This window comes from Saccostrea echinata, unplaced genomic scaffold (assembly GCF_033153115.1).
Source record: "Saccostrea echinata isolate AGI-Se365-2 ecotype Australia unplaced genomic scaffold, CSIRO_AGI_Sech_v1 ptg000058l, whole genome shotgun sequence".
NCBI lineage: Eukaryota > Metazoa > Mollusca > Bivalvia > Ostreida > Ostreidae > Saccostrea > Saccostrea echinata.
The window spans coordinates 3,589,702-3,614,699 of NW_026889807.1; the positions used below are offsets into that span (position 1 = coordinate 3,589,702).

At 33.6% G+C, this 24,998-nt stretch overlaps 1 protein-coding gene across 1 annotated transcript; it reads left to right on the plus strand.

The window, feature by feature from the left end:
- The first annotated feature begins 554 nt into the window (after nucleotides 1-554).
- On the plus strand, nucleotides 555-21,040 carry LOC133174706 (sodium-dependent multivitamin transporter-like). Its single transcript, XM_061309787.1, has 18 exons — nucleotides 555-573; nucleotides 4,207-4,583; nucleotides 5,077-5,145; nucleotides 6,311-6,362; nucleotides 6,600-6,667; nucleotides 7,583-7,663; nucleotides 9,598-9,671; nucleotides 10,129-10,266; nucleotides 11,505-11,640; nucleotides 11,919-12,007; nucleotides 12,375-12,490; nucleotides 14,169-14,239; nucleotides 14,717-14,803; nucleotides 16,428-16,576; nucleotides 17,272-17,352; nucleotides 19,422-19,525; nucleotides 19,810-19,883; nucleotides 20,736-21,040. Exons 2-18 carry the CDS (start codon nucleotides 4,248-4,250, stop codon nucleotides 20,817-20,819), a joined length of 1,809 nt encoding a protein of 602 aa, XP_061165771.1. The 5' UTR covers nucleotides 555-573; nucleotides 4,207-4,247; the 3' UTR covers nucleotides 20,820-21,040.
- The last annotated feature ends 3,958 nt before the right edge of the window (nucleotides 21,041-24,998 follow it).

The window sequence follows — 24,998 nt, forward strand, 5'->3', positions numbered from 1 at the left end:
ATTCTTAATAAATAATATGATGTACAAAAATTACCCCCATTTTTTTTAATTTTTTTTTATTTTGCGTATAATATTTTTATCAACCATTATGTCTTATACTGAACCTTGATTATATAATTATATATATTTTTAAAAGGTGCTTATGACTGAAAGTTATTTATAAATCACTTGAAAGGAAATTACGTATATGGGGTTAATTAATTCACAGAATTTTAGTGCAACACCATAGTTGTTTTTGTTTTTTGTTTTTTAAATCCTCCCACAATAGTTAATAAATAATCAAAAAAAAGAAACCATCATTTTTCTTTTATTCGTCACATGTTTTGTTTTTTTATGCTTTATATCGCTGTTGTATATAAACTAAAAACTCGTGGGCCGATTAAAGTGTTATTCGTATAGGGATATTCGAGGCACATTTTCTTTACCTGTGATCTTTATAAAAGCTGCATGCTGCTATAAAAGAGGTGCTGCATATTGCACAGTTCTTGGAAGCAGAAATACCATCATTCCTTCGGGGAGAAACCGCTTAATTCATGTGTATATATGCGGGATCTTATTCATTGAAACATTCAGGTAAGGGGAATTTTACTGATAAATAAGAATGTCGTTGAATGGGGTCAGAACTAACACGAGATTGCACTACCTGTTTAATGTCAATGTACGTGAATGGAATTTGTGTTTGTTTTTTTGAATTTGTTTTAATGAATGTTAACATAGACATAATATATATCTCATTCTTTCTCTCAATATTTGATAAGAAGTGCATTTCGTGCACTTGTATTAAATTCTCTTATCAAACCTGAGACCCTAAGAGCAAACTCGGACAATATTACCAAAAACAAACAAACAAAACAAAAAAAAAAGGAGAAAAGCAAACAAACAAACAAACAAAAAAATAATAAAAAAAAAAAAAACACAACAAAACAAAAAAAAAAAAACAAAAATCAAAAGTCAAGGTTTCCTTTGAGAGAAATGCTCAAATGTGTTGAGTTTACTGCATAAAAGCTTGAACGAACAACGAACAGAGGAGAGGCTGCAAATCTCTCTCTCTCTCTCTCTCTCTCTCTCTCTCTCTCTCTCTCTCTCGTGTTTCTTGCACGCTCCAAGGCAAACACCTCAAGGATTGATAATACATGTACGACAGGGGAATCTGATATGAAAAGAAATAATTTGACGTCCTGTCAAGCGAAACAAAAGCTGTCAGAGTCCTTTCCGATTTGTTTTATATACTGAAAAACACACATCATAAATTCGGCCAAACCGGACCGTCGGAAAGTTGATACATGTAATAAGCCCATGAAAAAGAGGTCTTCCCTCAGCGGATAACTGGGCAACATTATTGAGTGCAAGAGTATCATGTGTGCAATATACGGGACCAGTCCGAATGTACTTTTGGAGCTATTTCAAGCAAATCAACATAATTCGGTCGGGGAGGCGTAGGGGTGCTTGAAAATGAAGGGACACTTCTTGTATTTCTTTTTAAAGCCATAAAATGATTTTCACAAGAACTGCATGTGCTAGCATTCAGATTTACAAGTCTGGCAGACGAATAATGGAATACAGTGATACTTAATGTATCGTATTACGAAGGATCATCTCCTGAAACTAATGGTTTTTTAAATGCATATTTGTGCAATGCAACTTGTAATTTATTTTCCTGATAAAATATTGACTGATTCTCAATTTTATAGAGTTCCAGGTTTAACTTCATTGCAAAAATTGATACGTTTGTTATTTTTGAGTTTTATTCGGTTTTTTGGTCTTCATTTTTCATTTAATATTTTTATTTTTTTATTTCTGATGTTTTATCATTTACATGATTATACCTCCTTCCCTTTCTCTCTTTCTCTCTCTCTCTCAGTAGGTATGCCAAAGCGTCTTTTTTCAACCTTCTTTTTCTCATGCAAAATTTAATTTTAATAAAGTTATACATGTACCTCATTAATTTTTATAGACAATGTCTGAAATACTCAGAATTAATATTTTAACATGATAAGGTTGATTTCATTAAGGTTTGTTTCCCTCTGAGCACTCATATAAAGTTTTTCTTAATGCTTATGATTTTTCAAAAGAAATTGTAAATAGATTAAAATGCAGACAATTTCAGCATATAACTTGCGGTGCAAAATTTGACAGAGATAGCCTTTTTAACTTCACAATTTTATTAAGGGTTGATAGGCAATTATCTGTCTGAGAGTTCTCTCTCTTATCAAAGTAACAAGGAACCTTACATTTACTAATGTATTTTTATTGATTTTTCCATATACGGCTGATTTTAACTTTTCAATATATATTTTTGATTACAAATCTATTACTGGAAATCTGGAAATATATCTACCGAGAGTTGAAAACGAATTTTAAATTATGAACCAAAATTCGGACGGTAGAAGAGGAAGAAGGGGAAAGGGGGGAGGGGTTCAGTAAAAATCAGACTTCATACTCTAGATGAGACCTTTAAAAGGAAATGTACCAGATCAGTAAGATATATTACAACATATGTTTATTCAAGCATATATGGGGTGATATATTTCGAAAATTAATATCAAAAGTCGGGAACTGAAAGGTGATATCATTCGACATTGATACAGTTTAAATATACAGGTACTGTAAAATCACTTATTTTCTTGAGATCAAATTTTCCTGGTTTGATTAAAAATAACAAAAAAATTGAGGGGTTTGATTTTGTGGTGAAAGGAGGAACAACATACTACAGTACAGAATTTTAACATTTCGTGGGGGGCCGGTGTGAATTCGTGGGTTTCTTCATTCCACGAAAACAACAAAAGTCACCACACCCTACCCCCCACCCTCGAAAATTAGTGATTTCACAGTATAAGTATCGTGCATGTAGATGTACATGTGTTAGGATTTGAGACACATATGCACCTACATTTGTGTATAAAATATCATTTACTTTACATATTTTAAGTACACAAGGAGAAGAAATGTTTACTGGCTTCAATCACTTCTATAGCCATTATGAATATGCATAAAGGTTAGGCTTTTGTCTTTTTAAAATTTAAGTCACAAGATTCTTAAATGAATAAATATGCCGTGGCCTTGAATGGACACGTAAGACTATACCGTTATTTGATTTTAAAGTACATGGATTTAAATAACAAATCGTCAAGAACCACCTAGTTTAGTTGTTTAGATTGAAAGGGATTTTATTGCTATGTTTAGTAAGTATACTTTTTTCTCTCAGTGTTATGGAAGATTAAAGGTAGGTAAGGCCTTTGAGGCCTTAAAATTGATAAGCCTCAGAGTACATTGTACATAGGGTTATGCCGTAAAGCTCTATGCATCTTTATGTAATGAGTTTAAAAAAAAATTTTCTTGGTGAAAACTTTTTTTTTCGATTTAGGAGCTTTTATCTCTGCATTTACATCTGAATCTGAGATTGAAACATGAATACTCTTACATGGTGTAAAAATTGCTTTTCCACATTATGTGGAATAATTTTGTTCATCACTAGAGTTGTCGTTCCTTACAACACTAACTCTACATTTGATTGCACTTTTAAAAAAAATAGTGTTCAGCGATAAAGTCAACATAAATATACAATTTATTTCTTACCTAATATATATTAATATTGTAATAATTAGGATGAGAAATATACGTCAGAGCACATGGGAATTTCTATTTAAATAACGTCGCTATTTTTCTGAGTTGCCATGTATTCCACTGTATATACAAATTATATTCTTAAAACCCCAAAAATGTCATTTTTATAATTAAACTTTAGTAGCTACATGTAATCGTGGTTTTCAAAACCACCTAATGAAAGTGATTATGCAGAGATAATTTTTCCTGAACAAGATGGAATGGAGTGGGGAACAGAATTTTTTTTTCGGGGGGGGGGGGGAGAGAGAGAGAGAGAGAGAAGTGCGAAGGGCGTCGGCTGGAAACGAGTAAGAATCGTGCCCTTCCTGTCTGAGGAACAATTTTTATAGAGTATTTTGGTCGTATTTGTATAAAGACTTAATAACAAATAATTGCATGTGAAAGGGAATGTTATGTTATTTATTATTGCAGACATTTATGCCACTGCAAATTTGGATAAAAAAGAAAGTTGTAACAGTGGGTTTATCGTTTGCAGTGAATTAATATATCTAATAATTTTTTGAGATTATATCGTTACATCTTTGTGGCAAAGAATTGGTAGAAGTGTGATTTAATTTTTACCTTATTATATATTTTTTTCAGATAATAGAGATAAAGATTTTTTACATTGAAAATTTGTCACCATGATACGTTCGTTTGAAGCCTGGGACTACGTCATTTTTGCCATATGCCTTGCCATTTCCCTCGGGATCGGGATATACCATGCCTTCTTTGCTGGGGGACAGAACACGACTGAAAAATATTACTATGGCAACCGAAATATGGGAGCGATTCCTGTTGCACTATCTATGCTTGTGACGTATCAATCATCTATTTTTATGTTGGGATATCCCGGTGAAATGTACATATACGGATCCATGTTCTGGCTGAGTTTTATAGGCGTGGGACTGGGGTTCGTCCTTGTTGCGGTATTCCTTGTCCCTCTTTTTCATCCCCTCAACATAAGAAGTGCGTTTGAGGTAAATCAAATCATCTTTAAACATGCATTTTTTCAACAAGAATTGGTTCTTTACAAAAGCATTTTCATACGCAATTAACAAATCTTCATATAGTTACTTCGAAATGATTAATGCTCAATCTACGAGACTTAATCATGTTAATGAAGAGATGGATTAAAACAGAAATAAATATTTCTGAAAATAACATAAGCCAAAAATCTTGGGGGATGTTGAGAAACTCAACTTTGAAGACCGATCGCTATTTTATTTTGGTTTTCTGTTCTTTGTTGATGGGAAGGTGGGGGGGGGGGGGGGGGCATTAAAAATAACATGAAGTGAAACTCTTCGTAAAAATCAGTTTTGGACAATTTATTAACTGTGTAAGTGTTTTTTAAGCTTTGAAATTTTTTCTCTTATTTTTAGCAGGTTTCTGAGATTTTTTAAAAATGTTTCTTTTTCTCAGAATCCATTGAAAAATACATTAATTTTTAATCGATGTTTCTTTTCTTTCAAGTACTTAGAGCTGCGATTCAAAAGCAAGGCTCCAAGACTGTTGGCGTCGTTCATGAGCATCATACTTTATGTGAGTAAACCTATCATTTCTTTTGCGAGATGAGAGCCCATCATTCGCATTTATACTCATTTCCTAGAAGCACTACAGTTGTATTCTTTTTAACAACATAAACACTCAAAAAATCCAAGTCATCAGTGAAATTGTCTTATGATTTTATATTGGCAACTGTATTCTCGGTCAGATTTTTTAATTGATTGTACATGTATCCACCGTATAAAATTTCTGTTAAGGAATACATTGACATGTCCTTTGTCCAGACCCGTAGGAAGCAATTTCAGTTTGAGGGGGGGAGGGGGGGGGGGCACAGCCATACATTTTCAGTTGAGGGGGTACTATCAACTACCAAAAATTTCTTGACAAGCAAAAAAAAAGGGGGGATCAGACGTTTTTATTGAGGGGACACAAGCATATAGTATCTATGTTTTCTATAGTTGCTGTAATCTATATATCGGCAAAATAATTAGGGGGGGCATGGCCCCCCGTGCCCCCCCCCCGGTTCCTACAGCTATTTTGTCCATCCCTCATCCTTGCAAGTCATAATGCTGTAATTAAGGAACATTGTATAAACGATTTATTATGAATAAAAAATATGATTCAGACCTATGGAAGTGCCTTACATCTTGACTCACGATTATTTTGATAGGTTCAAGGTTCAAGATAGGAAATTGTGTCCATGAGTTTATTGTCAAATATTTGAAGCTCTTATTTAAAGCAGGAACTATGAATGAATCTTGACTTCACTTTCCTCAAGGTCAAGAGGAATAGTTTGAGGTCACTGCAAAATAAAAGTTATAAATACATGTGTACTGTCCATGTCCATTTTTCTTATTAGAGAACTATTGAAAGACCTTAGGCACATGATTGTGTGATGACCTTGACAATTAGCAGGTTGTCAAGTTCAAGGTCATTTATACATGCTTGAAATTTTAAAAACAGTGAATAGCTGGTTGTTTTGAACATATTTTATTGACAATGTGTCAAAGGGATTGGACACAAGTTCTAAAAACTTAGATAGTCCTCTCCCATTAGCTGGTTAAAATCTCATAAATTGAAAAAAAAATGTAAGTGACTTATATCGTTTATTGAACTAACCTATAATATCTTTATGGTTTCAGTTTATAAATTGTTCTTGAATATAAATTTTTATGTTTTAACCCTTTCTTGTGTTATACAGATCATATTTATGGGTCTTGTTGTTTATGGTCCAGCAATTACATTAAAAACAGGTAATCATCTCTCTCTCTCTCTCTCTCTCTCTCTCTCTCTCCGTACTTTCAAAGTAAATATGCAAGGATAACTTTTTTTTTTTGGTTCATAAAAGTTTCAATATTACGTAAAGAAATGAAGCGTTTATGTGAATACATAAAAAAGACAGCATATGTTGTACTCTTTCATCCTCTGTTTAATTATTGTTTTCCAGCTTCATCGAAAACATTTGTTGCTAATTAATTTTTTACTTCTAGTCACACAGTTTCCCCTTTGGGCTTCAATGCTTATCGTTGCTGCCGGTGGAGTATTTTACACATCAATCGTAAGATGTCTGTTTCCTTCTTATTATTTAGGCACATGCATCCGCGTGCACCATTATATCTTAATTTATTTGATTCAAATTAACATTCACCCCTCAAAAAAAAAATAAATAAATAAAAATAAAAATAAAAAAAAGGGCAGGGGTGTCCTGTTAGTTCTTTTGCAACTTTAAAATCACTTTTTTATGTAAAAATTTTACATAAAAAATGTATGAATTATACATGTTTAGTACATACCCTCTCAAAATTTTGTTTATGATGAGAATCATTCCTAAATGAAAATAAATGTACAGTTTTTGTGAAAGAAGATCTAAATTGGAATCATTTGATCGTCGATAAAAGCAATTTGATCAAAATTGTATTTTAGCCGTAAAATGAACGTGTGATTAATTATAAAAGTAAATCCTGCTAATTATTAGCAAATATATAATTAATTCAATGAACATATAGATCACATGTATATATGCTCTGGTAAAAAAAATTATTGCACAGATTGCTTTAAAAGAAAAAATACATGTAGATATTCACGATGTGTTGAATAATTAATTACAATATTATTGCACTTTTGATAGAATTGCGCATTTTGATAGAGTATCATTGTTAAGTCGCATTATATAACGTATAAATTTTATCAAAGCAACAGGGAAATTCAAACTTTTATTTATAAATCGTCTTTCATAGAAGAAAATGGAACATTTATCAAACGCCTCGCTCTTTGTTATCCCATTTTTGACATGAAAAGCCCCATAAAGATCAAACCTATCTCTTTTTCATACTTATCTTAAAACTAATGAATCACCGCAAATTTAAAGAAAAAAGATTTTATGAGATTTGTTTTTCACCACAAGGAGAATGATAATTATTTCGTAAACCAAATACTCATTCATTAATCATGATTTTCCGTCTTTCTTTTCAAGGGCGGATTCAAAGCAGTTATTTGGGCGGACGTGTTTCAATCTATCATTATTGTAATTGGGATATTCTCCATACTTATACAAGTGAGTTTATCAAGATTTTCTAGATCTTACCTTTTTTAATGCTAGGTTGTGGGAGGATGATTTACCAGTAATCATTATTGTGGGAATGCACTAAAATCAGGGAAGGTCTCTTGTCCTTAATTGCAAAATATTTACATTTCCAAATATTTTTCCTTAATATTCTTTGCAAATTAGAGAAGATCATGTTCTCATGAACTACCATGGGATGAGTAAGAATATTTCCATTGTGATGTGATTGAAGTGCAAGCCTTTTTTTTTCTCTCCAAAAATGATCGTTGAATGACAAAAATATGTGGCAAGTCATAAGAAAAATAATTTAAATATAAGACTTTATGAAATACTAAGTACACGGCGTGAAGCCGTTCAAGTCCTCATGAATTCTCAAAAATTAGATTTATCTCTTAAATGCAGGCAGACCCATAGGAAGCAATTTTATTGGTTTATCATTCAGAGATCTATGCCAATACGGAGAAATTTCTGTGTTTTTTTTTTTCCTTGACAAGCAAATAAAGCTACGAAAAAAATCATCAGAGTACATGTGTAATTGAGGATATACAATCGTTAATTATAAATCCCCCCCTTTTTAGCTCACCTGAGCTAAAGGCTCAAGTGAGCTTTTCTGATCAAAATTTGTCCGTTGTCTGTCGTCGTTGTAGTCGTTGTAGTCGTTGTCGTTGTTATTGTTGTTGTAAACTTTTCACATTTTCATCTTCTTCTCAAGAACCACTGGGCCAATTTCAACCAAACTTTCCACAAAGTATCCTTGGGTTAAGGGGATTCAAGTTTGTTCAAATGAAGGGCCACGCCTTCTTCCAAGGGGAGATAATTAAGAATTCGTGAAAAATTAATGGCATCATTAAAAAATCTTCTTCTCAAGAACCACTGTGCTTGAAAATATGAAACTTATGTGAAAGCATCCTCAGGTAGTGTAGATTCAAGTTTGTTCAAATCATGACCCCGGGGGTCGGGTGGGGCCACAATGGGCGATCAAAGTTTTACATAGGAATATATAGGAATAATCTTTAAAAATCTTCTCAAGAACAGCATAGCCATGATTGGTCATATTTATATGGTAGCATCCTCAGATAGTGTAGATTCAAGTTTGTTCAAATCATGACCCCCGGGGGTCGGATGGGGCCACAATGGGCGATCAAAGTTTTACATGGGAAATTATAGGAAAAATCTTTAAAAATCTTCTTCTCAAGAACAGCAAAGCCATGATTGGTCATATTTAAATGGAAGCATCCTCAGATAATGTAGATTCAAATTTGTTCAATTCATGACCCTCCCCTCCCCCCCTCCCCCCCCCCCCCCCGAACCACTTTTTTATTTAAACTTTTCAACCTTTCAAGACTGAACTGATTTCTGCTTTTTCCTAGCCATAGTGCTCAGGTGAGCGATGTGGCCCCTGGGCCTCTTGTTTTTCTTGCTCCTACCGGCCTGACAGGTATATGTTGCTGTTCAAAATAAGTCATATTTTAATACAAATGTTATCACTCGATAATTAACCAAGGTGATGGTATTCTGTTTGTTAATTTATAGATATATTTTATTATGAATTCCACATGTGCCCCCCTCCCTACGCCCCCATATCCCATTCCCACCGCTAACCTGCAATATAGTATTTCGCATCCTATTTTTAATGTATTACACATAATTATTTAATATGAAATTACAATCTAAGAGAGATAACTCTTTAACAAAATCACAGACATCTAGTAAAGTGCATGATTAATGGTGTAGAGTTTAGGGCATTGTCCTTTCTAACATATTTATTTCTAAAATAAAATCTGCAGTATAGTCTTGTTGCAGATTTTATGTAAGAAATAAAATACATGTACGTCAGAAAGAACAGTATACTGTCCAAGTTTGTGGACTGAATGCTTAAATCTTAGTTATGATTTTTTTTTTTTTTTTTTTTTTTTTAACCATAGGGGCTGATTAAAGTTGGCGGATCAAGCGAGGTGTGGAGAATAAATGAGATGTATGGGCGGATCCAGTTCGATGAGTAAGGAATCTAATAATTCTATTCTGTATTCGTGTTTTCATCCCATATCTAAGAGAAGGTCAGGGTTCATTATTTCGTGTTCTTTGAAGATCAAATTGAAAGAAAAAAGTTTGAATTAAAGATTTTTTACCGCAGGTTTTAGTGAATGATTCACAAGCAAGCGCCATGCCATGTACATTTGAAATGAAAGGTTAAACAAAACATAAAACATAAAGTATACTCATATAATAGTTGTAAAATGAGAGCACGAATTCAGCGAAATCCTGCTTATTACAAAGTCAAACGTTCATTGTAAATCAAACATGCTTCAAATACCAACTACGTACATGTATAACCGTGTTTTGCTGCATTGTTATAATGTATCTATTAAAATTTATAATATCATAATATTCAACGATATTGTTTGATTTCTGAAAGCTCTGATCTACTTGTGGGATATAATTTAGATTATTTTTAGGTTCAGTCCTGACATCACTGTTAGACACACTATCTGGGGCTTAGTCATCGGGAACATGATCCAGTTTTTCTCCTTAGGCTACAGCCAGATGATAGTCCAGAGAATCATGTCCACGCCCACCAGCAGCAAAGCCGTACAGTACGTAACCGAATGTAAACTATGAATAAACTAATCTAGAACTTAAGGTCCATTCTCCCTCTGTTAAAATCGTATAACATTTTTAACGCCATTTTCCAAAGACAATAAAATGCATACCAGCAGCAAAGCCGTACAGTCCACGCCCACCAGCAGCAAAGCCGTACAGTACGTAACCGAATGTAAACTATGAATAAACTAATCTAGAACTTAAGGTCCATTGTCCCTCTGTTAAAATCGTATAACATTTTTAACGCCATTTTCCAAAGACAATAAAATGCATACCAGCAGCAAAGCCGTACAGTACGTAACCGAATGTAAAATATGAATAAACTAATCTAGAACTTAAGGTCCATTGTCCCTCTGTTAAAATCGTATAACATTTTTAACGCCATTTTCCAAAGACAATAAAATGCATACAATAATATTATTTCAGTCTAATTTGCTGGGATAAATTCTTTTATCTTGAACATTTTAAAGGGGATGAAACTCATTTATAATACCGGTAAGAGTTGCCTCTCTTACAAAGGATCAATGGACCTTAAAATGCATTATATGGGGCTATAATGAATATTTGTTTGCTTGCCTTTGTGCGACTAACAAAAAAAAAACATCGACCAACTTACTGTTCCCTTTTTAAAAATGAATCATTTTGAATTGAAAAATGTATGGACTTTGATTTTGAAACCTGCAGGAAAATAACCAAGAAGAAAAAAAGCTCATTAAGCTCATTAATTTATTTATTTACTTCCACTGTCTTGAGTTATAAGCACCTCTCAATTTCATTTCTTGGATTATAGACAGATCAGCTGAATAAAATTCTTGCAAGGCATTTTGTTTCAAAAATCTCATTATTTTTCATTCAATGACATGCAACTTGAAAATTCAGCTTGTTGAACTATAAAAGTTAATATCGGCGTGTTCTGTGATTGTCATTTCTACATTAAATATTAAAATGGCTTCTAATAAAAAGGCCCGTCAATTACTCTAAGTGGTACAGTAAAACAGCGCTCGCGAACATTTCTGTTGGAAGTATAACGAATTTTGGCGAGCGCTCGCGAACGCTCGCTCTGTTGAACAGGCCTCTGTTTTTCTATTTTCACTTGACGATTTAAAAAAAAAAACTATTTGACAACTAATTATGTCAGTAATAAATGTTCGTATCATGAGTATGTGTTTCATATAAAAGGGATCATTCTAGATTCCAAAATCTTATATAGCTGAATTAATACTCTCTATAGAGCGTCCATGTTTGCCATTCCTGGATTTGCGCTGTTTGGATCTATTTCCTGTTTCCTGGGGCTGATGGCCTTCGCTTACAATGTCCAGCAAGGATGTGATCCACTGGCGAAAAATATCATCGTCCGACCAGAGCAGGTTATTTAAACAACTTCTCTCTTAATCTTTGCCATCGCTGTCGTCATCATAATCATTTCCAAAATTATTGTTGTCAGAATAAAATCATCACCAACATATTACCGGTATGTTACAATTTCATCATCATACGTCAATACTCAACATTATTTATCCGTTTGATTTTTTTTATTTGCTTGTTTTACAAATCATGCACTGACAGTTTTGAATCAAGGAGATCAATGTTCCGATGAAAATGAAGAGAAAGTTGAATTATGGTCACGTATTTTTGTTTTCTTCAGGCTTTGCCATATTTTGTAATGGATATATTCGACAACATTGTAGCAATGCCGGGTGTGTTCCTTGCCGCTCTGTTCAGCGCCTCTTTAAGGTTTGTGCAAATTAAGTTCGTTTTTCAAATTTATGTGTAATGTTCCCGAAGAAATGAAAGACCCCTTAACCATTATTTTTCGTAATAAAAATATAACTAATTTATGAAAGTCACCTAAATCATGAATTTTAAAAAAAAAAAAAAAAAAAAAAATTAAGAGCGGAATTTTCCTGAGAGACTTTTTGTTGCAGTTTGGTTCCCGTTCAATATTCTTTGACGAGAATATATAGATACTCTTACATTGCATTTACATATCACCATTTACAGTCAAAATCAAAGAATTAGAGAAGCTCTTATAAAATCCATGACCTGGCTGGATTCGCCCTTGTGAAATCTTTCTCTCATTTTCCCATTCTTTTTATTTCAGTACTCTTTCTTCCGGTCTCAATAGCCTACCAACGATAATTTGGGAGGATTTCATTAAGCCTCACTTTGGGAAGAAATTCTCTGAAAACCAGGCTACGCTGTTCGGAAAAGTTCTAGGTAAAACTTCTTTATCACATCGGTCAATTTACACAGAGGAGAAAGGAAGCAACGAAAAGTTATGGTTCATGGAAGATACTTTTGGGTCTTGACCCCAATTTTTTCCCCGAATTTTGAATAGTACCACTTTGCTCTTCTATATTTATTGCAACAATTAATCGATATCAAATCGGCCGCAAACAAAATTTAGCATTTCAAAAAGTACTTTCACAATTGAGCATCCAAGGAAAGCACAAGATATTCAAAGCTGAATTAGTAATCATTTTTATATTAGACTGTCTTTGAAGCCAAAAAGAAATAAATAGAATGAAAGTAAATAAATAGAAATTTTAGTGCATTTGTTCATTAAATTGATTCATTGGTATAATAACGTAAGGATTTATTGACATCAAAATGATGAGGTAGACCTCTCAAAATGACCCCTGGATCTTTGTCGCGTGATGATGCCCATGATTTCTGCAGAGTAGGCTATGCTGCACGGCGCGGTGCAAAATGTAGAAAAAAAATATCCTTATGCCATTCTCAGTTGTAGCATATTCAAAACAATTTTTACCAATTGAGGAACTTTTCAATTTTTATTCAACATGCACTTTTACCACTATTAGTTATTATTCGGAAAATCATAACGATTTGCGTTCGTATCTTATACACTCCCTGGTTGGGGAGTACATGTACCTATTGTAAACTCTTTTTAAATAATCATAAATTAATAATTATCAGGCAAAAAATGAAAATAGAATTGAACATATAATAGCAACAATTAAGACTTAGTTTAAAGCAAATTTTTAAAATATTTTACTCATGATTTTAAACATGTAATCATTAAAGAATTATTTTACTGAACTAGTAAAGGAATGCATGTAACGTCTCATTTCCCCTTGTGCACTTTCTAACACAACCACAAATAGATCGGCCGCTGCTGCGGCCGATAATGAAAATATAGAAACTTTTTTGGTAAATGCTATAAATAAAAATGGCATTTTATTTAGCGTTCATAAGGCAAAAAGCAAAAGTATTGGCCTTGCCTGCTGCAAGTGAGATATCGAGTGTTGCGTTCGGAGTTTATTTTTCGACTTCAATCTGTCGCGGCCGGGGCTTGAATCCACCACATTCCGATCATGGAGCGAGCGCTCTGTCCTTCACTGATTTTTATTTGAAAATTAAAATAAGTACACGATTATACTTATTTTAGTTCTCAAATAAAAATCAGTGAACGACAGCTCTACCGACTGAGCGCAAAGTTCCTAGACCGGTTACGATAGCCTTGTGGTAGGGCGTTCGCTTAGTGATCGGGAGGCCTGGGTTCGATTCTCGTTTGACGCGCCGCCTCAAAAATAAGACGTAAACATAGGTAGTGACTGTTCCTTCGCCAAGCGCCCGGCACTAGAGGTGAAAGTCACGGGTCTTTCGGATGAGACCTTAAAAACCGAGATCACATTTCAAGGTAGGCGTTGGCAGGATAAAGAATCCTCACTGCTAAATGGCCCTGAGTGCCGAGTAAAGGTCAAAATTTGAATCCGTTCACCGGTATATGGTGACGTCTCTATATGAGTGAAAAATTCTCGAATGGGACGTAAAACAATATACAATCAAAAGTTTTATTTTACACCATTCAATCTCATATCGCATAATATATTTTGAGCGCTATTATTTATAATTTTGTTCTATTTTGTTTCAGTAATAATATTTGGAGCACTAGCCATTGGGTTTGCATACCTTGCCTATCTAGTTGGTGGTCCCATTGTTCAGGTATTTAGTTCTTGATTCATAAAAGATGCATGTAAAATCTGATCCTGTTAAAATAAATTGTCTAATTAATTCTATATTTTTTTTTTTTTTTTTTATAAAACTATAATCTATTATTAATTGATTTATTCTTAAGTCATGTGAAGGGAAAACGATCCTCTTTTTATTACCACGATGTTTTTAAGGTATAATAAATACCATTTTTAAAGGTTTAATCAAAACCATTTAGTCGAAAAGAAGTTCAAACAAATTAATGTACCATAAAAGGAAATTTAGACACCATACATTATTTTTTGTTTGATTATAGAAAAGTTTAATGTAGATGAATATCAATGTTAGCGTTGCATTGTATCTGTCTTACATAATGATCCTTCTTACGTATTTAGTACAGTCTTTTCCAGAATTTCGTATGGATTCATAAATATATACTAATTGATGTTATTGGTAATTAAGATTTTTATTTGCTTTTATTCCTCCAAGATGACGAGCACCGTATCGTCGTGCTTTAATGGACCAATTTTAGGAATGTTCGTCATGGGCGCTGTCTTTAAATCTGCCAATTCTAAGGTATTTTGTTAAAAATCAAAATTGCTGATTTTAATTTACTTTCGTAATCGATGAAATCAAATCATCGTTAATATTTCCTTATTCATAAATACACTTAAATATCCCCCTACTGAGTTTTAAGATTCAGAAATCTATTGAAATTTTTTCAAAGCAAAAACATTCAAATTTTCCATTCGCTTTTTCTAATTGGTTATTCATTCTTATTGTCACAAGACTGATAACTAACTAACGTCATTTCCTTTGTTTTGTATTTTGATGTGAGATTTGTTTTAGATGATGTACAGGCTTATAAATCCAATAATATCCTGTTGCCTAATGGTCACCTTGTTGGCCAAAGCTGTTAATTGAAGCCGCCTTTTTATGCACTTACCAGCTAGCACTGTTTTATTGGCTTTTAATTGTTTTTATTATGTTTTCTTTTACAATAGAATTTGATGGGGATGCATGTTTCTGTCAAAACGGAGAACAAAATTTGAAAAGAATGATATTGACGATCGAATCTTATCTAATTTTTTTTTAAAAAAGATCTTAAGATGATTTAAAATTTTCTTGCAAGTCATTGAAAGATACATAAGCATTTAACAAATGCCAGATGAGTTTTTAACAAATACATTTGACTAAAGGTAGTGGTATACAATATTTCATAAATGGTTTGTTTTATCAATCATATAAGAAAAGACACTGAAGATGCATTGAAAGCGGTTTGAATATACAGGTTAAGAAACAAATCTGTTTCAACTGCCAGAAAAAGACAGAGATTGCATCACACAGAACAACGATAATGTTTAATTAGTCTATTACATCTATGATGATTATTTAAAACAACTATTTATACATGTAACTCAAAAGTTTCGGAAGTTTATGGTGCGATATTTTGAAATAATTTTATTTTCAAAAAATTCGTCTTTTCTTCAATTCACCGTTCACGGTAGCTCAGTCGGTAGAGTGCTCGCTCCGTGATCGGAAGGTCATGAGTTCGAATCTCGACTTCGACTGACCTAAGTCGATAAAAATTATGTACAATGTAGTAACTGTTCCTTCGCCATGCGCTCGGCACTTTAAAGTGAAAGTTGCGGGTCCTTCTGGTGAGACCTTAAAAGCCGAGGCCCCATGTAACGGCAGGCGTTGGCACGATAAAGATCCCTCACTGCTCAATGGCCCTGAGTGCCTAGTAAAGGTCAAAATTCGAAGCCCTTCACTGGTATATCGTGACGTCTCTATACGAGTGAAAAATTCTCGATTGGGACGTAAAGCAACATACAATCAGTAAATCAACCCATTCTTGAATTCAAAAATCTATAATTGGGTAAATAATTATAAAACAGTTTCTTTAGTTTTTTAATAGGTTGGTCTGTTTGTGTTTCTGTACAAATTGCCTGATGCTATACAATACAACTCATGCCGAGATACATTTAGACCTTTAATGGATATTGAATGTTTTGTTGAATCGATTTCTATTCGTTGAATTCGGTCGCTTCATGTAAATCAATATTTTCGTTAAATTTATCTTCTTCGTTTCTTGTATAAATTGCACTGTTTTTGCATATCATCCATCAAACATGCTAATATTTCATATCGATAATCAGTCAATCAATATATCAATCAACCAATCGATCATTGACAGGGTGCTATAGTCGGATGTCTTTCCGGATTTATCTTCCTGCTATGGATAGCTTTGGGAAAAGTCGTGGAGAAGCACGTGACCCCGAGACTACCCGGAGGTCCCGTCACAAACTGCACCTCCTTCTCAATCAATCATATCAACAATACTCAGTAAGCAACATTTTTTTATAAAGTTTTTTTTCATTTTCCTTAGGTAGAAAGAATTATATAGAGGGATAACTTTTTGATTTTGCTGGACATGAAATTTTTATTATGAAAACCAATCATCTCGAAACGACTCGAATCAAAACTTATGCAGTACAGACTTGTCGGAAACATGCAAGGGGATGAGAAGTTGAACTCTTTATGTCTTTATTTGTATGAGTTTATAGTATTGTTTTTCTCTCATACATGTATTATAGCAATACATTTACAACGAGTCACTTGAAGCTTTTAGGATGTAGTTAAAATTTTTGTATTTACAATCACCCGGGTGATTTAAAACATTAGATTATTTAAATGTTAACTATCGCAGCGGAAGTATATATTCAAAATATTCTACTATAGTATTGGTTTGTAGTTAATACATTTTTTATGAAATTCCAACTTTCCATCTTTGGCAATATTCCTCGAAGACAAAAGGCAAACATCTTTTGCTCACATTACTGTATAAATGACAACTGAAGAAACAATTATACTGCATGCGTCTTTAATTGCCTGAATGTTTTAGCAAATTAGATTAATATCATTGTACCTGAACCATGCATCAAAAGCTCCTAATTTTCATTATTTTCTTTAGTTATATTTTTCCTTTTTTCATCAATATATGCAAATATACTACTATGAAAAGCTACGCCCTTTTTCAGAGCGTTTAGATCAGAAACAACATACTCAATTAACTACACAACAACAGAGATCTCAGCTGAAATGATGCAATCTAGCGAAGGGTAAGGAAAGCAAATATATTCGCATTTTTTGAAAGCTTTATTCAAAACTATATGTCTGACTTATAAGGGAGTTCTAAAAACATACTTTTCTCCGAGAAAGTCCGTAAAACGAGGGGTATAGTATTTTGCTATTGTAAATTTTCATTTAAATGCTTGTTGCCCCCCCCCCCACCCCCTTTGTTGCTTTAAGGTTGAGCACTGACAAATTTCTGAGTTTGTGAAGTTAAGAAAGTTTTTGTTAAAGGTTGCCCCCCCCCCCCAATTTCCCCCACTTTTAAAACCGTTGCTACGGGCCTGCCAAGACTAAATGTACATGTAGTCTTTTCTTAACAACTCCTCCTATAATAAACTTAACAATTATAAACTGTATTTGCAAAAAGGTCATTAAAACGACTATACAAATTGCGAAATGACTTTAAACGAAGTTGTCGATACCCCTGTAACATCAAAATATTTTTCAGCATCCTGCCTTGGTGTAGAAAATGTTCGTTTTGAAGATCTTATAATTTTGAAAACATAATATGTAGATGATAATTGATTCTTGCTAAATAAATAGGGGACGTTGATGCATGTTAAAAAGTTGAAGTTGCCATCAATATAATATCCATGTCTGAAACAGTTTTGGCAAACTTTTTGGTGGAGTTGATATCGAGTTCTGTTCGATATATCGAATCAACGAATGAATGAGAATGAATATTGTTATTCGATAAAACATCGTAGATCTTTGAAAAAGGTGAAGATAACGAACAGTGAACAATCTTATAAAATCTTGTAAACAATAGGTTATATTTGCAAACAAGGTCAGTAGAAAGTCAGTAGAAAGTCTATACACTTTACAAAACGCTGACTTTAAATGAGGTTGTTGAAATCCCTGTAAATCCCTGAAATGCTGAATCGGTGTAAAATTGGTGTACTCAGAACATACTCTTACGTACCGAATAAGTTTGGCGACATAAACATTATACATGTATGCAGATGATAGTGGAATATCAATCGGCAATCCTCGGCTGACACCGCTACGCTCCATACAAACTTCGGATATGATTGGTGGAGGAATATGCATTAAATCGATACATTTCTCCGCCGGAAACTTCCTTGTAACTCATTTCATATTTCGCTCTTCATATGCATGTAGCTCTTCAAAAAGTTGTTTTTTTTTTAACTTGTCTAATTCTTCCTTGTACATGTATATTGGTTTTGATTACAACCTTATGTTAGTAGTCGTTGAAAGCAAAAACATAGTGTTGGGCGTGCCACAAAGTAACTCAGATTTCAAAGGTATGACATTCAGAGGAATTTCAAATAAGATCACATGACTGTATCGTCAGCATGGTTGAACAACGTTTAGGTCCGAGGTTAGTGTGCGAGGTAGGAGCCATCCGAGGAGCTTTGAGTGGTGAAATATTACAACATGATTGGGTAATGTTTACGATGGGAAACGCTGAAGTAATCCGTGAATATCCTGTTTGTTATATACAAGTAGTGTAGTTGTTAGATGGCCATTAACGTCAACAATTAGTAAAACGTCCAAGTAAGAAACGAAGTGGCATACTCTGGTGTCTTTTAGTTTTATTTCGTGTTCATGGGGTATATTGAGTCTGCCATCGTCTCAAGCCACGGTCCGGAGTCCGCATATAGCTTCTCCTACGGGAGAGGATCGTATATTTTGGCCGTGGTTTGCGACGATGTGAGTCTGCATATGAATGGAATAACTTTTATTAATTGACAAAACGTCGTCAAAAAATTTACATGAAAGTTATTTCAATATCAACTTCAGAGTACCTGTGTGTAAAATAAGAACTTAGTGATCAACCAATAAAATATCTGTGTCTTATCTAAATCATTACAATATGGTCCCTATTTGATGGAACAAAAATGAGTTAAAATTCTTTGCAATTGGTATATTTCAAGGCATGATGAAAGCATATTTGTTGAAACTCATTAAGATATTGAATTCGATAAGCTTTAAATTGCCTCTATCTTGATAATGTATTTAGACATAATTTTGATACTATATTTTAAGATATATTTTGATACTATATTTAGAATAAATTTGATACTATATTTAGAGATCACGAGGTCCTTGGTGTGTACAAGATCAGCTATATGTGGTACACGACTATAGGTATGGTTGTCTGTATAGCAGTGGGAATGATCGTCAGTTTGATAACGGGTAAGTAAAGATTATATTTAGTGTGCGTGCATGTATGTGGATGGGGGGGGGATTTTTATTTTGCAAAGCTCTTTGATATGCATAGAATTATTTTTAACTTAACATGTGTGTGAATTAATAGTTTTGCTGAACTTTTTCACTATTTTGACTAAAATTATATCTTTATGCCTGTGTATTTTTCTCTCTCTCGAAATATCCTAAAAATAAGGTAACAAATCCCCGTAAAAAGAAATCAGATAGGTTTAATACTAATAGTTAATAATTTGATCTTATTGTTTTTGTAGGCGGCTTAAAATCTGCAGATGACGTTGAATTTAGATATTTATTTCCTCTCAGACGAATGTTCGACTCCAAACGGGTGAGTGTATGTTTTGTTTACAGAAGTCAAGGCGTAGATGCAGAATTTCTTATTTTAGAGGGGTGCATAGATACAGATACATGTACAAGTATTCGATATAAAAGGCAGCACTCCTAACAACCTCTTCATGCCAATGTTTATAAACGATGCGTTAAACTCCACCAGCTGAGGCTGTTTCCTCATGGCGATTTAAAACAGAATGTTGAGGTGCGCACAGTAGAGTCCCCTTTAGCGCCACAAAAACTAGGTAGGATCTCCAAATGACGCGGTTGAGTCGCCTAGAATGTCATGCGACGGCAAGCACTTTAAGCAATCACAAAGTATGCTCCTTGGCTCTGCGTTCCGATATACACGCAGTTAAAACGCCTTAGGGTCACCGTAACAGCGCGGTAAGGTCTCCAACAGTGCCACAGGAGATCCGTTGGGCACTCAAAATAGTGGACGGCGCTTGCACAGAGATCTCTCGGAGTCTAAGATGTCACTGTGGCAGAAGATTATTATGTGCACACAGTAAGCGCAGTGTGAACGCGAATTGAAAACTCCTAGCATGTCATAAGCATGTCATAAGCACTCAGCGGGAGTTCGTCAGAGAGAACTCCGTAGGAAAGTTCCTTAGAAACGCTTTAGTCGCCGCAAGCCCGCCATGATATCTTCATCTTTTGAAAATTGCATTGAATTTTCCTGATATTCCGTGGCGATTCCATATGGGGGGAGGGGGGATTCTATATATGAAGTGTAATGTTTTGCTTCAGAACCAGGATTAAGGAATCGAAAGATATGTTGGCATTTAATGCCATTTATATCTCTGGTTGATTCATATGTCTTTTTTAAGCAAATTTTATTTTCTTACAGGTTAAGCAATATGAATTAAAAGAAAAGGCAAAATGGAATTCAGAGAAGGAAACGTCGGTGGAGCTTGTGGGTGAAAAATCATGAAAAACCGTAGTTTTCACCACTTCCGCCTCCAATTTCCAATTCATGTTTCCGTTATCATCGGCAAAGTGGAAAAACTGTTTTTGAATACACATTCTTTGCTGAGTGAGGATGAAATTTGAAGGAATATTTTCACTTCTACTGTAAATGGAACAGTTTTTTTTTCTCATTTATAATTTTGAAACGATTTATGATTTGGACAGAAATGTGTTTTTGATATTTGTGATAGGGTATTTTTTCTTTTAAACCTCACCTGGCACAAAAGAAGTGAGCTAATGACATCTATTGACGTTTGCCTTGGTATTTAGCGGCGGCATTGTCCAATGTTCACATAAGCCTTTTTTTTTTTTACAAAATTCTCATTCTCTGAATCTACTGTGCATAATTTTTTGAAAATTGATTTGGGACATGTGCTTTATTTTTCATTTTGATTCATTGAAATACAAGGTCGCTGACTCTTTTGTTAACTATTAAGTTTAATGAAAATCTTTGCATCCAGTTTTGAGAACTGATCTCTCAAATGTCTTATTCTTCGGATTTTTTTTTTTTTGCAGTTTTAACAGTTCCCCTGAATAGAAATGGAAATATACCTGTATAAAAAATGTGATAATAGAATTTCATGACATAATGAGGTATATCTATGTACCGATTTTCTTAAATGTTTGATCAAGAATAATGAAATTATAGTCTGAAAAACAGGATTGAAACTTATCTTAGACTTTTGAAAAACACCAGAAGGAAAGAATGTCCAGCAGATAAATTCATTTGAAAAACTAGCTTCATAAATATCAGATAACACATCCTTGAATTATTTCCTCAATGCTCTCAAAGCTTCTGCAGACCTGCCTACCCGTTTAATTGCAAGGGTGTAATTTCAATACACATTTTGGTGGAATTTCAGAGATGAAGGCGAAATCATTCATGCATTTAAAGTTTGATGTTTTACTATGATATTATTCTCTAAAACAACTGTTATTGTACATCATCGAACAAAGCAAGCATGACAGTTTCTTTTTCAAATCATTAAAATAAAGCCCATATGTTGAAGAACACCAGTATCCTGTATTGAATTTAATTTAAACTTCACACGCTTAATGAAGCATTTGATTAATTTGTATCAAATCACATAATTGAAGAGTTTCATTTGCATGTTCACACAAATCGTACATTATTGTTTTTTTTACATTCCTTGTCTCAATGTTGTTTTAAACAATGTGGTTGATTGATTGTATGTTGTTTAACGTCCCGTTCGAGAATTATTCACTCTCATCCGAAGGACTCGTAACTTTCACTTCAAAGTGCAGAGCGCCTGGCGAAGGAAAGTTGCTACCTATTTTTTTATCGACTTAGGTCAGTCGCGGCCGAATACTTTCGATCACGAAGCGAGCGCTCTACCGATTGAGCTTCCGTGACGGTTCTAAGCAATGTGAGAATATAGTTACTATATCCTTAATAATCATATCGTGAAGAACCGAAATCCTCTATTAGTTATTATTATTAAACTTCTCATTTTCAATTCAGTAGGTCGCACTTTAATTCCAAAGTTAGACGTTCATAAAAAAAGTTTTTTAAACCAAAATTGCAAAAGCGTTAAGTTTATTTAAATTGCGTAATAGCGTAATTTTGTGGTAAAAAGCGGAAGAATTACGCCAAAAGCGGAAGGGTAGGCAGGTTTGCTTTTGCTTTAATTCCTGGTGTATATTCATTTCAATATATCCAAAAAAATCTTCTGGAGATGATGATTGTAACTACATGAGCAAAATTAATTACTAGTAGTATTAGAGGGTATATATGTGTACCAAGATTCATAAACATTTTGTTTATTTCACCTGGACACTGAATTTTTAATTTTTTTTTTAATAACCAAATGAGCAACACTGGCACAATGGGACCGTTTTTTTTATCGTCAGTTGTTGTTTTAAATTAAGATAACGCCTCAAGATATCCGACACATATTAGAGCCTAATTTTGTAACCTGAAATATCCATCATTTATAAAATTCTCTGCTATTAATTCAGGACATTTCAGAGTAGAAAAGGATTTACCTTTTTTACCTGGATAAATCTTCCAGACAAGACAAGATCATAGTTTGGACAATTTTCTGATCTTAAATACTGACACTAAAACATGAGAATTATATCTAAATTTACTGATCTGTTTCGCATTTATTTTCATGAAATCTGAGGCTATCATGGGTCGGATACCTTAAATCAAGCTTCCAAAACAAGGAGAAAATATTCCTTGACAAAAGCCCTAAAAGTCCTTTTAAGACATCTTTCCTTTAAAGGCATTGCAGATTTTAATGCTCTGTACTTATTTTATTAGTGGCTGTTTTGTATGAATGTTTTATTTTTGATATTATTGTGTGCATTTCACTGCCAAATTGACTTTTTGTACATAATATTTTACCAACCTTTCATCACGATTTATTGTGGAAATTTCCTATTACATTTTACAAATATCCATGCTTATAATGTCATTGTGTTAGTGTGTGAAATAACTAACCATCTATAAGTTCATCAGAGCAAAAAGCTCTAATGAGCTTTCCTGCGCGAGGATTGCCAGGTGTCTGTCGTCTTTTTGTACGTAAATTTTACTTTTTCGACTACTTCTTCAAAACCACTTGGATCGTATCATCCAAACTGAAATAAAAACATTATTTGATAAAAAGGATTCATTCGAATGAAAAACCTCACCATCTGTCAAGGGGAAATAATTAACAATCGATGAAACTTTGGCTGCATATTTCAAAAGAACTCCTTAGGCACAAAATATCAAACATTAAACAATACTACTGTCATAGAGGGGATTCTAACTTGTTCAAATTGACCAAGGAGTTAGGGTAGGGCAACAATTGGATATTCGAGTTTTACATTGGAGTATAGAGAAAACAAATTCAAAAAATCTTCCCAGAAGCAGTAGGACCATGATTAGTCACATTAACATATTAACAGGAGCTACTAAAGCCCAGATGCATGGCTCATATAGCCCAAACAACAAGTTAGATTGCATGGCCCCTGTTAACATAGGAATGAGCAAATGCAATATCTGTTATCACTATACATTTGATTGTAAACTCACTGAGGTATACATGTATGTACAATTATTTTTGGTTCTCATTGTTAAATGGAAACAATCAACATTGAATTGGAAAAAAAGCTCTAGGGTATAGGAGGGTACATTTTTTTTTGGCATATAGATTTGATTAAAGATATTGGAAAGGCAATATTGTAGGCCTGTATGAGCGGGGAGGGATGGTAGGGCGATCCCCCTAAATAATTTTAACAGTGTATACCACACAAAAGAAAACAAAGAAATTTATGACTGTACCTCTCAATAATAGAATCTGGTGATATTACCCCTTTTTGTAAGGATTACAAAGCCCAACCACCAGACATATTTTATTCAAGGAAATTCTACATGAAATTTTCATGTGAATTGACACCGATTTAATCATTTTACAGGAACAATAGTCATATCTGTAATATCATGGAACAAATATATTTTTTGAAATGTTTCATATCATAAGGAAATGGCAGTTTTAGTCTCTATTAAGATGGTTTAGTTACTATCTCTGTCTTATTACAGGCCAGAAATTATTTTTTACTTACTTTGATACCCTTTCACACTGTGAGAGAATATCACTTTGGTATCCTTTCACACTGTGAGAGAATATCACTTTGGTATCCTTTCACACTGTGAGAGAATATCACTTTTATTCAATAAATGAATCACAGTATTTCACTACTGAAAATGTAATAATTGATTATATATCAAATGTTTTCAATCTCACAACTGCTCAGCTATGACGTCTCAACTGCTCATCTATGAAAAGACAGAGGCAAAGGGAAAATCAAAGAAAATGTAATAAACAGAAAATTCAATGTTTTGTAGTTGGATATGGAATTTATTTCACTCGTGAGACAGGATTTTTTTTTTATATTTTCACTCGTGCTTCGCAAAAAATAAAAAAAAATCCTGTCCCACTCGTGAAATAAATTCCATATCCAACTACAAAACATTGAATATCCTCTATTTATTTCTATAGCTAAAAGTATTATATGATTTTTGAAAGAAGATATAGCTTGATTGATTGATTGATTGTATGTTGTTTTAAGTTCCATTCGAGAATTTTTCACTCATATGGAGACGTCACCATATACCGGCGAAGGGCTTCAAATT

What these genes read in the sequence shown, in the direction of transcription:
- LOC133174706 (XM_061309787.1), top strand. Translation starts at nt 4,248, where the DNA reads ATGATACGTTCGTTTGAAGCCTGGGACTACGTCATTTTTGCCATATGC. An exon ending in ACATAAGAAGTGCGTTTGAG is followed by an intron (nt 4,584 to 5,076) that starts GTAAATCAAATC and finishes TTTTCTTTCAAG; the next exon opens with TACTTAGAGCTGCGATTCAA. An exon ending in TTAAATCTGCCAATTCTAAG is followed by an intron (nt 14,804 to 16,427) that starts GTATTTTGTTAA and finishes GATCATTGACAG; the next exon opens with GGTGCTATAGTCGGATGTCT.